General features: G+C 36.9%; 1 protein-coding gene across 4 annotated transcripts in view; it reads left to right on the plus strand.

Annotated features, from left to right (window-relative positions):
• pkn1a (protein kinase N1a) overlaps positions 1-17285 on the plus strand; it is a 45918-nt gene that overhangs the window by 14193 nt on the left and 14440 nt on the right. The window contains exons 1-4 of one of the 4 annotated variants that reach the window (XM_083523020.1): positions 7192-7520; positions 13584-13884; positions 14279-14427; positions 15448-15568. In XM_083523020.1, the coding sequence (XP_083379146.1) occupies positions 7434-7520; positions 13584-13884; positions 14279-14427; positions 15448-15568 (658 nt within the window). In that variant the 5' untranslated portion in view covers positions 7192-7433. Of the gene's footprint in view, positions 1-7191; positions 7521-11682; positions 11961-11992; positions 12012-13583; positions 13885-14278; positions 14428-15447; positions 15569-17285 lie in introns of those variants that run through there. The other 3 variants (XM_083523021.1, XM_083523023.1, XM_083523022.1) reach the window with 3 other exon arrangements.

The following is a 17285-nucleotide window of genomic DNA, read 5'->3' on the forward strand; positions in this document are numbered from 1 at the left end:
ACTGTGAATGACAATAGTGTCAAGTCTATTTTGTTTGCTTCTGGAATCCAGAGATAAAGAAGAATTAGTACAATGTATGTTATTCACCTTCGATATTATCGCAATTCTTCTCTGATCTTATTCAAAGCAACATGACGCAAATTATGGAGAATCGCTGTGGCTCCATGTGGACCTGAAGTTTCCTGAGAAACAGGAAACAGAATGTAGGGCAGTGCCCAGTATCTATCAGATATGCTTCATGTTAGAACAGGTATTTCTGAGAAATACTGTATATCGGTGATTCTCTCAGGCTACTCCCATTAATTCTGGTCTGACATGGATAATATATTATTGTAAACATTGGGATTACTTAACATTCCTCCATTTTGGAACTGCAGTTTTGTAACTTGCCTGAATGTAGTTTGTAACAAGCCTGAATGTAATTACAGAATAATATACAGAATTCTGGTGAGATTTATAGATTAGATAAGATTATTATATTGATTATAAAAGGATAATAAAGTGCAATATACAAAAATTCAAGAATTGTAGCACATATTAAAAGATCATTGGTAAAGATAGGCTGGTTCCTATAATCATGCCAAGATCATTTGAACCTGGTGAGTTGAAGTGGGAGCAGAATTTACACCTGAATAGAAAATCTGGTTGTTCCTGTCAGACACATTTGTGAAAATAAAAACCGCCTTATATTGTAAGCTTGTGCTTTGACATTCTGGTTATACTTATTAATATTGGATTTTGTGTGTGTGTGTGTGTGTGTGTGTGTGTGTGTGTGTGTGTGTGTGTGTGTGTGTGTGTGGACATTTGCATGCAAACAATAGAAGCTAGTGAAGTCCTAGTGCTTCCCGCCTCTCTCTATCTTTGACTGTGCTACAATGGCACTATTCATTTTTCACTAATAGGAACTGCACACAAATGTATGCAAGCAAACACACACACACACACACACACACACACACACACACACACACACACACACATTTTGCCGAGACTCTGGATATCAGTGGCAGAATTGGCTCTTTGCACACTGAACTCTGGAATGAACTCTGTCTATACTGACACATACACACACACATACACACACACACACACACACACACACACACACACACACACACACACACACAGATCCTTTTTGCCAATATGCACAAGTCTCATGCTGTGTGTTTTCATTTGGGATCAAAGCATATGTCCGTTTGCTGTCCTGTGTCTCTCGTGTCTCTCTGCATTTCGTAAGATTGATTATATTCCTCTATCTATCCATTTTTTCCTGTTTGAGGTGTGTCCACCTACTGGACAGCATGTTCTCTCACCACACAAGAATTTAAAGAATCTTCCAGATGTTTCTCTGTGTGTGTGTGTGTGTGTAGGGGAGAGAAGGATATGTTCAGAAAAGAACATGAGGCCAGCCGCAGTGGGCAGTGGGAGTTCCCGTTACCAGAAGCTTTTCCTTTTCTCCTTTCATCGAAAAGGACTCATTCATTTTTTTAGTTCTATTATCCACTTTCTCAGTTTTGTTGTCCATTTCAATGACAATGTTTTCTTGTCACCCAGCCCACATGTATACACGAGGGATTTAAGTGACTCATATTGAGATGCGTTTGTATATTAACGAGGCGCCAGTGTAATAGTGTAGCAGTGATTCACAGCGTGTCCGAATCACAAAAGAGACACCAAGATGTGAGAATTTCATTAGCAAATATAAACTAATTCATTGCATTACTTTAATATTGCAATTGTTTATCAGAAAGTCAAACTTTCTTTACATTGTCCTTTTTATTATTGAAATTTGTCTTCATGTATCATTCTTACATGACAAGTTATATTTAAAATAGGCTTTATATTCACTATATATGCTCACAACATGATCTAAAAGATAAAAATACATAGATAAAGTCAGTACTTAAATAAAAGCAGACATTCTGCAACACTGCACATTATTTAAAATCGTTATTTTAAACGGCAAATTACCCGGTTTGATTTTTGCATTGGTCCAAACAGGGTCATGGTCACTTTACAGTCAAATGCCCATATTGTTTGATGTATACATTATATGTTTGTGGACCCCTGACCATTTGCTGTCCACTCTTCTGGGAAGATGTTCCACTAGATTTTGTGTGAGCTTTTGAAGATGTGTGCACATTCAGCCACAAGGGTGTTAGTAAAGTCAGGTACTGATGTAGGGTGAGTAGGCCTGGGGTTCAGTTAGTGTTCCAGTTCATCCCAAAGGTTGGTGTTAGGGTTAAGGTCAGAGCTCTATAGCAGGTCACTCAAGATCCTCTACACCAGATGTGCCCAGACTTTTTCTATGAAGGGCCAAAAATCAAACTTGTCCAAGATAAATAAATGTTGCATTGACCCAAACATCATGTTGAAATTAAAGTTGTCATGGGTCCTCTCAATTGTGATTTCATAATATTAATAAACAAAAAGAATCTTACATTACATTACATTGATATCTGCTTAACTAATGCAGTGTTATTTCATTTCAGTAAAAAACCTCAGAGAAACAAAGTATTTGTATTGTATGATAAAGTTTAATACCTAATAATGCTTTTCGGTGATCTTTAATGAGACACATAAAGCTGGTCCCTATTTTTCAAATGTTTTCCCAAATAGCATTTTTTCCCTTTTCTTTTCTTATCAAAGGCATTGTGGGCCAAATCATAAATTACCATTAACCAACCTTGGACTACAGGCACCAGTTAAGGCATCTTTCTTCCACTCCAATTCCAAGCTGGAATTGTGCACAGCGGTATTGTCATACTTGTCCATTGTCATGGAAAATGTAATGCTAACACATCTAAAGAAATGCTAAACAACAGCAAATGCATATTCTACACCTCATGTCCTTATTTGTTATAGATAGTTCGTGGCTCAGTTGTAAAACATGCCAACAGGCATAACTTTAGTGTAGGAAGCCTTTCTTACAATTTGTGTGTCCTTGATCTGAAAGACTTTCTTTTTCCTTGACATGTGTGTAAAGAATTGATCTAAATAATGGCACATGTATGAATATTAAAGTTTTAGGAAGCACCCTATATGTAGCCTTTTGAGATTCTGACTGAAATCTGAAAATGACTCCAGTGAAATTTATTACTTATATTTAGGGCCTCCTGGGGTCACATTTTTTTGTTTGCATTTAAATTTCATTTGAAAAAAAAATTATAGTCTTTTTTTAGAGCCCCATTTCAATATCTGAAGCAACATTCAGCTAAAAAGTTTCGGAAACCGTATAAAAAGAAGTCTAAAGGTAGAATATATTATCTGAACCATTTAAATGTTCATAAATATGGATATTTGAACATGCAAATTTGTTAGTTACTGCATTGAGAGACCTATTGTATGGATCCAGACAAAAATTTCTCGGTGTCTGTTTTATTATTTTTATGTATGTGTATCCAATGTGTTCTTTCTTTCTCTCAATCCCGCTGTTCTTTCCCTCTTCTTCAGTTTGTCCCCTAGGGGTTTAAACGAACTACATGATTGCTGGCATTCTCACGAGTCACGGTAACAGAATAGAGCTCCATCTGTGAGAGCGACAGAGTTAAAGAAAGACTGAACTGAATACAAAACAGTCGTCTGCGTTACGCAGACCTGTGAATAACCATTTAATGAGCCCACGTAGAGTCTGAATACTAATTACTAAATATTTGGCTCTAAATACACACTAAATGTTTGCATTTTTAGTTCAATTACACAACACAAATAATACTGTTAATGTGTCTTGAGTCCTAAAATCTCATTAAAACCTATTTTATGAGATGAGAACTTTCCTGAAAGTCATTCTGTAGTAAGTCATATGTCTGGTTAGACACACACACACACACACACACACACACACACACACACACACACACACACACACACACACACACACACACACACACATCAATAGTGTTCCAGGGTATTTATAACTAGCCACGTCACTACACCATTAAAACTTCATTAAAGCCAGCCATTTTGAGGCCTTTCCTACAGACTCTTTTACTGTAACTGATTTGTGTGTGTGTGTGTGTGTGTGTGTGTGTGTGTGTGTGTGTGTGTGTGTGTGTGTGTGTGTGTAAATGCTGGTTTAGGTCAATTTAAGAGTTTTAGGAGAAAAAAGGCTACATAGACATTAAAACACCCACAGTTTCCCACCCAAAAAGACCAGCTGCACAACACTCGAGCCATGTCAAAGCAGAGCAACTTGCCGTTTGTTCTGGTTTTGTAATTCCTGCCAGAATGTTTTTTTTTTTTCCCTCTATGTGAAGGTTTTTTTATTCTGTGTATGGATTTAGTCTTGAAAGCACCTGTTTTTCCACCAACTCCTGCTTTCTGACTCTTTCCTCCATTATGTGCCTCTTTCCTGTATGACTTGCTTTGTTTATGTCCTTGGACCCTCAGTTATAGATGACAACAATGTTGCGATAAAGTCATGCTGATGCCACAAAAAAAAGGCCAAGAGAGCATTTTCACTGAAAGCGTCCCCTTGTGTGTGTTGAAGGAAGTGCAGCAGCGTTTAGTTAAGCCTAGAACTGCTGTGAAAGTGGAGTTTAGTCTCACTGGGTAAAAAAATAAGACATCATGGAAAAATGAACGTGCAGGCTATTAATCAAGGTTTAATTCTTAGTGCTTAGTGCTTTATGCACAATCCAGAGAACACGATTCAAATTACTCAAGTATAAGCCTCATTATTTTAATATAAGTATAATATCTTTGTCATTTATTACTATTTATTTATTTAATCTAGTTTGACATTAATTATAAGCCAACGATTTGGGGTACTGACATTCAAATTCTTTTTTCTTCTTTCGGCTGCTCCCATTAGGGGTCACCACAGCGGATCATCCGTCTCCATACCACCCTGACCTCTACATCTGCCTCTTTCACACCAACTACCTGCATGTCTTCCCTCACCACATCCATGAACCTTGGTCTTCCTCTTTTCCTCCTTCCTGGTGGCTCCATCCTCAGCATTCTTCTACCAATATAATTCATGTACCTCCTCTGAACATGTCCAAACCATCTCAATCTCGCCTCCCTCACCTTGTCACCAAAACATCCTACATGCGCTGTCCCTCTAATAAACTCATTCTAATCTTGTCCATCCTCGTCACTCCTAACAAAAACCTCAACATCTTCAGCTCTGCTACCTCCAGCTCCACCTCCTGTCTTTTACTCAATGCCACTGTTTCTAATCCATACAACATCTCAGGTCTCACCAAAGTCCTATAAAATTTCCCTTTCATTCTTGCAGATACCCTACTATCACAAATCAACTGACATTCGAATTAAATCCATTCATTTAATAATAAATATAAAAACATTCACACATTCGTTTTGTGATTTTTACAGTTACAACTAAGGGCAAAATATTCACCAACCCCCTGTCTATGATTCAGGAAGCCTTTTGCAGTGGCCCAGTTTTATCTCATGTCTGTCATCCATAAAAACCAAATTGCACCAATGTTTTTTACAAAGTAATGTTTCTAATTGAACTGTACAGTAAAATGTTAAATGATTCAGTTGTTATAAGTATTTGACAATTTCTGCCATCTACATAATGAAAGCAAGGATGCACTTTAGCCATTAGTGGTTGAATAATTGAGCTTTTATTGATGTACAAAAATGTAAAAGGCGTATAAACTGATCAAATCGACCAAAATAGTGCTTTTTTTAACAACTGTCATTTAAGCCTGGCTGCATCTGTATTTTTATTCAACAAAATAGCAATGTGATGTGAGATTAGAAATCTTCAAATGTTGTTTTGTTGAGGACACAAACAATATATATTTATTATTATTAGGATAAAATAAGGACTATGGCTCTGCTGGAACTTTTGAGTATTTATTTTTTTAGGTCTGTAGTGATGTACGTACTCACTAGCTAATTGAGCTCATCATAGGATTGCAGTCCAGACTGTTGACTAGCTGATTAAGTAAAGATCCAAGAGGACTGAGACAATGTCAAGATCAAGAGAGATTTAATCAAGTTATTATGAAATATCCTTTCTGAGGCCAGAGATTTACTTAAACTAGTTCATTTATTTGTGCATCTGTTCAGGCTGATCAGTGAAGGATTTACTCTGTGCCACATTTTATCCACCTAAAAAGAAATGGTGATTTTTTTTTTGATTGATTTCTTTTTTTTTTTTTAGAAGCTTTTAGTCGAGTACAAAAACATTATTCAGCCAGGCAACTTCTAAGACCAAATAAGAATTCCAAGTCAATACAGAAACTGAGACCAGACTTGAGTCCAATGCAGGATTTGCATTCTACATTCTTATCATAATAGTGTTTAAATTATGTTAGATACCTGTTTTAGCAACCTGTTTATATTTTTGGGCAAACAAAGCGAAGAATCTGGCAAGTACATTGAAGTTTTCACATGCCTCATGAAATAGTTCATAAATTGAAGTTCTACACCCACTGTCTTACATGCTAATGGGTGCTGTTTTTTCTCATATGCAACACCCTAATGCTTCAGGCATTTAACACATCGTCTGGTCATAATCTCCTGGTGGATTTCTTTATTAATGAGGCAGATGTTCAGTCCCTGACTCTGTCCCAGATGTTGTAACCCTAGTTATTACCTGATCATCTGACCCACCCACAAGAGTGCATTGCTTCATTCTGAGCAGTTTACATGATACTAATTGGTTCCAGTACCTGAGACAATAGACCTGTCAGCCGGGCAAATACTGACTATACAAGTCAGATGAAATCGATCCGTTTGCGGTTCATTTGAGTCCAGCTGGCTAATGCTCTGCTTCCTCATTTTGACAAACAGTCTGTCTGAAAGCCCTGGAAATACAGTTTGTTCTGGTGGTCACCATCGAAAAATTATCACGAACGATCTAACAGATCTAATGGTTTCCAAGACTCTGGACATATTCTATGTGATACATTAAATAATTTTTTCAACACAGTTTGTTATTATTTTTTAACAGCTTGAGACATTATTTCTGAAGCCATGTCATAGTTTTATAATATAGTTCTAATACGTTATTGTCACCATAGTAACAGCTAGTAAACAGCCTACATTGTAACAATTTAGACCTCAGAATTCAAAGAAAACAAAATGTATCCTAGTCACTTCTTCTCCGGTCTGCGTTTTAGCAATCTGTATCATCTCAGCTGGTTGCCTCCTCAGTCTCTGGGACTACCAACCGTTACATGACGTATAAGACTTCTGCATGTTTGCACAGTGTGTTTGCTGCATGCTCTTCAGCTACTTCTCTTCAGGAAGCTTTGTGGGGTGGGGCCGTGACCTCCTTCTTCTTTTTTCTTTTCTTTTTTTTTTTTTTTTTATCTTTTTACATCCAAAGACAGTTTGCCCCTCATTTGTTTTCATTGTTGCTCGAGTGAGAATACAGCCTTGCAATTTGGATTCTGGGAGTCTGACTGGAGGAAGCTATTACAAGTAGCGGTTTTGTTTCGACCGCCATCATGGCCACGGAAGAAATGGGTGGAGACGCTCAAATGGAAAGACAAGATATTGTCAGCCACCCTGAAACAGGTGGCACCACTCAAGGGGTAGGCTTTACCCATTGCGGATTTTTGTATGGTCCAATGTAAATTCAGATTGGATTTTAAGATTTCTCAGTCCTGTATGTTCTCCTGATGAGTTTCTTAATCACTCTGCTAGAACTTTGCTGTTACTTGTGCTACGGTTTTGTGTACTATGGCCCCTTCCCTTTATAGCTGACATGTTTACAACACTGCCTCAGATGTCTTTTTGTCTCTTTTATAATTTAATTCCTTTCTTCCTTTGCTCGTTCTCTCGTTCATGTCCAACCCTATTGTTTATTTTTAAGGGGGTACTAAGGACAATATTTCCTTGAAGTTCTACAAATTTATGAGCGGTGTGTTGATCATAGTGAAACTAAATTGTGTGTTTAGAATGCACGAAAAGTTTTTGTATATCAGTGTTTCCTCAAGTGTATATACTCATGCCTTTGCAGACAGGAAGTAGAGCAATGCCAAGCTTCTCTTTTTGACAAATTCTGCCTCTTTTTCACCATTGCACATCCGTGTTGACTTTTTTTTGCTGTTGAATTCAATTATGTTTGAAATAGAGGCGTGAGAGGTTTGTGTTGAAGTCACTTTAAACAGGCACTCCGCTGTAGAAACATGGGTCAGTCAATGTAGGAATTGCATTCAATTTGCAAGACAACCCCCCCCCCCAACCCTTTTTTAAATAGCAGTTGCATATTTTCGCACTGTATTTAGAGAGCTGGTGATATTTTTTTCCCCTTTTTACCAGCATCTTCCCTCTACAGAACTAGAGCAGGTGAATTTTCCAGACTTCACTGGAATTGGTCCAAAGAATTTACAACAACACGGCTCTAGTCTATACAAAGTATATAAACATTTCATACTACAAAACTACAATGGTTGATTATACTTTTGTTTATGTAACATTTATGAAAGGAGACTCTATTGTCAGCCTTTTTGTTACAATCATTAAGTTATTCAGTGTAAGAAAGTCTGAATGAAGAAATAGTCTAGTATTTGCTAGAGAATCAAGTACATTTAGTTAATAATGTAATCAAGAATCTAACTAACTCACAGAAGGAGGTAGTTTGACTGACATTGCAGATGATGTTTTTTTTACATAAATCTTGTAAAAAAAATCTTTTTGAAGAAAGTTCAGGGGAAATTATCTATATCTGCTTTACCATTCTGAATCCTGTGGGCAGAAAAGAGTATAAAAGATATCTGACGCTCCAGAGTTAGAGGTTTGTTGTTTATAGATGCTTTTTAAAATAATACATTGGATGAATATTTTATTACTGTAAATGAATAAATTTACACTTGAACAAAACCATTTTTGGTGTAAGTAAAAAAAAACAACAACCAGAAAATAATGCATTTGCGTTGCCTTGTAAGTTGTTATTTGCAAATTGGAATGATGTCAAAGGTTGGGGGAAAAAAACGCCAGGAACGCATTTTTGCTCTGTCATAGGTAATAAAAGCAGCTTATGCTGCATTTTTACAGTTTAAGGCGCGGGTTGCCTAGGTTGGTATTGTCCTCCTATAGTGAACATTTATTGATATTGCAGCACAGCAACAACAACAAACAATAAAGAGTAGCTTAGCAAGAAGCTAGGTGAAAAGTTGATGAGCATTTTCTCAAAACATTTGTATAGTCAATGTTATAGGCCAGATTTATACATATTCTATCTGTATATTAAATGATCTAAAACAAATTCTGATAGAAACTCAGTAAAAGTAGAGAGAAAAACCCCACTTTACATTGATCACAGTCATGGTGATTTGATGTCACTCCAGCTGTGATTTTGGGTGACTTGAAAAATTAGGATTCTTTTCTTACGAAACCACACGGGGTAGAGATTTCACATTTCTCCAGTGTTGCTCTAATTATGTTTTTCTATGATATATATAAAAGAATAAAAGAAAATACTAACCATAATGCTGGTATTCAATAGATCTAATGGCAGAAACAGTCAATTGTTCATCAGGCGTATTTGTATAATTGTTTCTTTACTGCAAACACAATTCAGTCTGCTGCATCTGGATTTGTTTGGTTACACCAGTCCAGATTAATAGCTTGTAACCAGACTGAGCTTCATTTTAAAGAGCTGATCTTAATTATTAGGTTGGATTAAATGGCATAAAAGAAGAGCTGGAATTTAACTTCCTACGCCACTTTTATAGTGTTTTCCCCTCATTGCCTATCTTTCTCTCTCTGTTATTCTTGCAACTCCACTTACTGTAAATGACTCATGTGTTTTTGAACACAGTGCAGTTACTGCCATTGTTTGCGGTTTAGTTATAGCTTAGTCACTGCCACGCTTTTGTGTTTGGTTGCGTTCATGTGCACGTGAGGGGGTTGAGTGTGTGTGTGTGTGTGTGTGTGTGTGTAAGATAATCAGATACTAAAGCAGGTATAACATGTTACTGTTGTATAGGATTAGTTTTTGTGCATCCAGCCTAAACACCTTTAAGCTCTAATGGCTTGTGAGGGTGTGTATTTGTATTCAATAAAAAATAATCCCAACCAGTTGCCCAATAGGTACCAGGATGTGCAGATTTGCTGACGTCAACAGAAGGAAACGCACGAGGAAAAGTGTGTGAAATACCACATAGACAATTATCTTAATCACTTGCCCAATAGATACCAGTGTGTGCAGATCTGCTAAGTTGAATAGAAGCATCATACACAGCTTAGAGATGCATTTGCAAAATTGAAGATAATAAGCTTGACTGTTAAACTACTTCCACGGAAGCCATACACTTTAATAATAATGCTGACTCTTACACTGAGCTGTAGATATAGTCTTACATTCACACACTCGTCATATGAGCAGTTTAGTTTAAGAAAAATAGTGGACACCTTGGAGGAAACCCACATGAGAAAATCGAGATCCTGTGAAACCAAACAAAATATTTGTGGTTCATTTTTACATGGAGACAAACATGATGCTTACTGGACACACAGAAAGAAAAACATTTCTAATTTCTAAAAAGCTCCAATTTTACATATAGTAATAATAGTAGCTTAGTTTGGTAATTGGGGGTTAATCAGATCAGGTTCAAAAAGGAAAATCCGAATTCATTTGGGATTTGAATTTAAATGACCACGAGATGATTGACCCGAGCTATAATTATACAACACATATTACTCATTCATTCAATCATTTATTTTTAGCAACCCCTTTTATCCTGATCACTGTGGTTTAAAAGACGAGGCTCTTTTTTGGAAAACAAACCCAAACATAGACTGCGGTCACAAACCACTAACTACAGGGTGGTATTGCTTAGACTTTCTGCAGGGAGATTTGTGAAGAATGTCTGCAAGAACAGGTAGAGAAATTTTTTTATTTACAGTCACTGGTCTTCTGTCAGCAGTCTTTTCAATGCATGGAGCCAATGATAGAAAGCTAGTAGGGGAATATTAGCTAAAACACAGGTCACAGCTGTACAAATGACATAAAAAGTTCTGATGAAGATTGAATCCTGTGAAAGGGGAATCATATAGATGTAGTGTTATGAAAGCTATAAGTCAGAACTCTTTAGTAAATGATGGTGTTCTTATATTCAGACAGCAGTCAAATATCCGCATAGAGGAACAAAATTATGGATTCTGGGTACATTATGAGTTCAAGAGAAGGCATCAGTCAGTCATGTCTGTCAACGAAGCTCACCATCTAGCATTAGCAGTCAGATTCGGACATGTGCATTGCAAAAACATTTAAGCTACCAAACAGTTTTTTCTGAAGTTATTGCTTGAAGAATATTTAATGTTTCAACGGTATATTATTAAAAGTAATCCTATACTTTTGTCAATCCTTTGGACCATTGTATTGTCCGCACATTTCCTACAGATGAGGAAAGAGTTTGGGATGAAAGTCTTCCTTTAAAGTTTTCTTGTGTGTCATTGTGTTTGTTCAACTGGAAGCTGCATTCAAGGAATCTGAACTGGATGTAGAGCAGGAAGTTCCACTACTGTGCTTCTATTCACATCCTGTAATATGAGCTAGTGATGTCATCCTTCTCTCTTTATCTCTAGCTAATTTGCTGTTGCTCATTTGCACTCGCTGCACTCAGTTTTTTGATCGTTGTATATGCAGGACATCCTACTTACACAAATCTCACTAATATAAAGTGTTTAAAAAGGGTAAAGTGCAGTTTGACATTTTAGTTATTACACATTAGATATATACCTTATTAAAGGATTCTATGGGATAACAATCAAACTGAAATCCATGCGCTAGTTTTTGGCCAGGCACAACTTCACAGGAAACAGGAAGTGACCGTGCTGAGGCTCAGCCGGATATCCTGCATAGGGAGGGCGACCCCGACCATAGCTTTCCCTTCCTTTCTGTCTCTGTTTCTCTCCGGCTTGCTGTATGTCTCAGTTAGAGATTGGATAGTAGAGCTGGAGTAAACAGCATGTGCTGGTCAGGGGAATGGGATCACTGGGATCGCTGGGAATACCTGGAAACGCAGGTGGAGTGTCGCCTCCGTTGTTCTGCATGAATTTTGTCTTGAGCGGCGACAGTGAGTAGGACTAACAGACCTGACTTCAGTGGTTACTGGAGCACTAATACCGTTGCCTGTTGTGGAATACGGTGGTTTGCAATGCTGCAAGCACAACTTCCTGGCGTACAAGAGCTACAGCAGTGCGATTTACACGTCGCTAGTTCCTGGAAAACGCACATTACTTTTTGAATGATGTTTTCTGAAGTGTCTCTCTGTAGCCAATTGTGTATTTTACGTCTCGGGTCTAGTTGTATATATTTTTGCTTTGCTTTAGCAGTTTGTTTCTCTTTTCACAGTTTTATGCATGTCGTTGATTGTTTGGTCTTAAAGTACAACCTCAGACACAACCACTTCTGTATTTCTGTTTTGACAGAATGTGATCTCTGTTAGCCTCATAAGGCTGTGAACCGGGTTTATTTACACTTTCTGTACTGGTGTAACATTTGCTGAGAAAGATTTCCTGTTTATACACCAATGACCTTAAATTATTAGGAAAATAAACGGTACAGACTTAAATAGCATACCCTTGCTTGTTATCATGACATAACCTGAAGGGTTTGCTAAATGTTGTTGTATAGGGTAGACACGCAAGTGTTGTCAAGGTGATGTCATCACATCTTGCATCTATTACTTGTAATACCTGTAGCAAAGTAATATTTATGGTATGGTGCATAACAAATTGACACAGATAGTTGTTTTTTTACTGTGGGTTATAATTTATTACTTAAATGGTTTGCTAATCTAGTTAGCTAACATAATCATGTAAATTTATGAGCTGGCTGTTCTTTGAGACAGCAGGTTAAGGATGCCAATTATTCACTTATCGTATATTCAGTATTGTATTTTCATATTGACTTGATAATCTTGTAGCTTTTCGAAATATTCTTTACTTAAATTGAATTAAAAATAATCAGTTTTCTATCTAAATACGACAACCGACATACAGTTTGTTTTATTGCTATGGCACCATTGCAGAAGTCAGGGACATTGAACTTGTGATGGAATGGTCCATTGGGCTTTACGGTATTCTGTAGTTGTTACTGACACTGGCAGTTTTTCTGCTGATGATTCTTTAAAAAAAACAGTGTTAATGTTGGTGTCTTCCACCTACTGCTGTGATGTGAATCTATTCTGTTCAGTTTAATTCATTTTTATTTGTATTGCGCTTTTAACAATGGACATTGTCTAAAAGCAGCTTTATAGAGATAATGTGATAATAAAGAATGTATAGGTTTGTTTCTTATAATTGTAAGTTTGTCTCTAATAAACAAGCCAGTGGCGACTGTGGCAAAAAAAGAAATCTCCCTGAGATTGCCTGAACAAGAAACCTTAAGAGGAACCAGACACAAAAGGGAACTCATTCTCATCCGGGTGGCACCGAATGTCCATATATGCATCGATCAAGAAGTAGCCAAAATCTTACCAAGAATATTAATTAAGCTATACACTGTATAACAAAAAAAATATGTAGAAGCCAATCATCCTGTTGTTATAGTTACTTGCATTCTTTTGCGAAGGCTTTCCGCTAGATTTTTACACACAGTGATTTGCCCATTAATTTTAAACCTCTCTCGTTTTTTTTTTTTCCAGAGCGATCCGGGTGGGTTGTCTGTTCTGGAACAGCTAGGTCTGGACCATGGCTCAGACTTTTCAGATACAAGCGTGCAGCAGCGGCTGGATGAGGAACGTGAGAAGATCCGCCGTGAGATTCGCAAAGAGCTAAAGATCAAGGAAGGAGCAGAGAACCTGAGACGTGCGACCACCGACAAACGCAATGCCCAGCAAGTGGACAGCCAGCTGCGCACCTCCAACCGGCGTCTCCAATGCCTCCAAGACCAGCTCCAGGAGCTTGACGCCCATATTGTTGTCAAAGGAACAGATGATGCTCGTGGTGAGTCTACCAGTGAAAGCATGGAGCATTGTGTTTTAGTGACAGAAAAAAACTTTTGATCTTGCATGTTAAATGGGTTTCTAGTCATTCATTAGTAGCATTTGTGGTACAAGTTGCTTTAAAACTAAATGTTTACTTTGTGTTTATACCTCAGTACTCACTTATAAGTCTTGATTGTGCTCACAGCTGGATGCACAGACATTCTATATTTAATATTTATCTAAGACATTCTATATTTAATATTTATCTTGTAGAGACCCCATTAAATGACAGATCTGACTTTTTCCATAAGCATTAAGCATAAGCTGATATTTACTCCTACTTAAATCTTAGGCTTTAACCTCACATTACAGCAGATTCTGACAGTCCTAAATGTGATCTCTGCCCACCGTAGATGATGTGCCCCGGTCTCCCGGCACAGAGAGTCGAGCCTCGGCCCATCAGGACCGTATTGCCGCACTGGAGAGGCAGCTTAACATAGAGCTTAAAGTCAAGCAAGGTGCTGAGAACATGATCCCTATCTACGCCAACAGCTCAACCAAGGTAACGCACACTCACTTGCACACAGTCAGTCTCTCTCTCTCTCTATCTGCAATGATAGAGATTTTTCGTTCCCGTTTCGGATTTTAGCTGAAAAAATTCAGTTTTTCCAAAGGAACGGTGTATATAGCCGAGCATCCTAGGGAAGGGACAAACAAATACACATTACAAACAATTTCATTTTACAAATGATCTGATCAATGTTTCTTCTACCTTAATTCAGACTCAAGACTTGAGACTTCTTTTGGACTGTGATTTATGAAACTCTGAATTCGACTTTCCAAAATACTCCATGTGGAAATCGAAATCAGAGCTCTTTAGTCTTTTCCACAGAGGTGTGTCTATAGGATTTCATTTCAACCAGAAGCCACACTCGATTCTACTTCCTTCCATTCAGCTATCAATTGTGCTTACTGTTTTGCTGGAAAGAAAGTCTGAAGCCATATTTGTGGCTTTTTGTGGATAAGATTGTAGAATCTCTCCAATGTAAAGTCCAACATCCACTGAGCTACTTCTTCTTCTTCCTTCTTTATCCCTGGGTCCTCATTCAGTTTGAGTAGCAGCTTAAGGCATTGTAATTTGAACTGAATTTGAGTAGTAGTTTAGGAACTTTGGGGGCCTTGTAATAAATATTACATAAATACAGTATATGAATTCAAATGGCTAATGGCCAGTGGGCATCCATGGTAAAGATGAAAAGAATGGTATCAATTTGGGGTACTTTTCAAAATAAACACAAATGATCTAAATGTGTAATATCACTCAGTATTATTACCTGTTTGCTGCATTTTTGGTTAAAACACCAGAAGGAATTAACACACTCTGTCAACATGTTAGTTATTCTCAGGTTAATGTATGCTTAGATTGCTGTGCTTCAGACCTAAAGTGATGGGTCTCCTACAGTTTTCTTACAGACCCCACTGCAAATTCTTGCTAACAACAAGGACCTGTGTATACTTTTTTCTTTTTGTAATAAACCTTAAGTATAATATTACTTTGTGTGTGTGTTTGTGTGTGTCCTAGGATAAAAAGATGTTGCAGACCGCACAGCAGATGCTCCAGGACAGCAAAACCAAGATTGACATCATTCGCATGCAAATTCGCAAAGCAATGCAGGCTCACGAACACAATGAGGACATACAAGGTGTGTGTGTGTGTGTGTGTGTGTGTGTGTGTTTGCTTCGATCTGTAAGAGTTACACTATGAAATGTATCTCTGCATGACATTAGGTTATTGCTGTGTGAGCACACTGAGGTAAAAACAGATCAATAAGCAACTCTCTCTCTCTCTCTCTCTCTCTCTCTCTCTCTCACTCTATATATATATATATATATATATATATATATATATATATATATATATATATATATATATATATATATATATATATTTTTTTTTTTTTTTTTTTTTTATTACATATATATAAATACATATAGCTGCTTATTGATTAAGGGACTTTTCTTTTTACCTCAGTGTGCTCACACAGCAATAACCTAATGTATAAACATGTATATAAATAAATATATATTTTTTTTCTAACATAAAAATCATTTAGCTCTAGAGCTATCATCTTAAACATTTGGATATTTTTTTTGCATTCAAATAAAGAAATATGAACATTCTGAAAGAAGTCAAACAGCAGAACAATGGTTTGTAGTAAACACACACACACACACACAAACACACACACACACATATGCATGGTCAGCAGCATTCCATGTCTTGCTCAGAGACAATAGAAAGTATTAAAAGGCTGTTTGTGTGTGTAATGCTATTAACTGCACTCTACCACATTACATAGCTCACCTGCTGCAAACACTGCACTGCTGTCTGGAGTCTACATAAAACACTGTATTTATTACACCTCTGCAACACACACACACATACACACATTTCTGGGTGCATATTTGTGTTCCTAAGTCTGGTACCTTATTAGGACATGAAAGCATCTCTACTCATCCAACAAACAGCCCCTGCACCCACTGTGTATTCCTCACACATTCTATCTCTATATCTGCCTCTCTCGCACATTAAGCACAAACCTTTGGTCTCAACCCGCTCGTGATTTATTGAGAAATTACAAACACAATTTCTCATACCTGCAGTACATGTTTTATTTTTTTTTAAGTTAACATACCACAACATTGATGCACATCCTTAATCCTAACCCTAACACATCAAAAACATTAGCATTATTGCAATCTATTTTATCTAATTTTATCAAGTTTTATTTGTTACATATTCATACATAGAGTACGACATACAGTGAAATGCTTTGTACGACTGTCCAACATTTAAGCATAAAAAGGAATAGAATTTAGGATAAAAAAAAAAAACAAGGTAGATAAATAAAAAGTATAAATTACTTCAATTTACGCCATCTTCAATTTAACTAGTGTTATGAGGAATTAATGGTCGTAAAATGGCTTGGAAAATAGCAAAGCGCTGAAACTGATTTATTCTACAGGAATACAGGAATTCTTGTACCAGGAATATATTGTATGTAAGGAATAAAACATAATATGAAAATACTTTGGAGTTTTAATTTTAAGTTAGATTGAAGTAATTTTCCTGTAAAAATATAATAACTTTATGGGAGTGCAAATGTGCAATATATATTACAATAATACTGAATATGGTGCAAATATGAAGTATACATATATACAACAGCAACACATATATAACAGCAATTTCGACAGCAATTTCAAAACATTTTATACATTTTTATTCAGTTACAATGAGATTTAATTTTGTGGAAAGTCTTCTAAATAAGTTATTCCCCTCAACCGCTTGTTAACTAGGAACTGCAATGCGTGATATTTCTCCGGCTTTACCTCTAACAATGAAGAGCTGACACTGGA

This window comes from Silurus aristotelis (genome assembly GCF_946808225.1).
Source record: "Silurus aristotelis genome assembly, chromosome: 20".
In the NCBI taxonomy this organism is placed as follows: Eukaryota; Metazoa; Chordata; class Actinopteri; order Siluriformes; family Siluridae; genus Silurus; species Silurus aristotelis.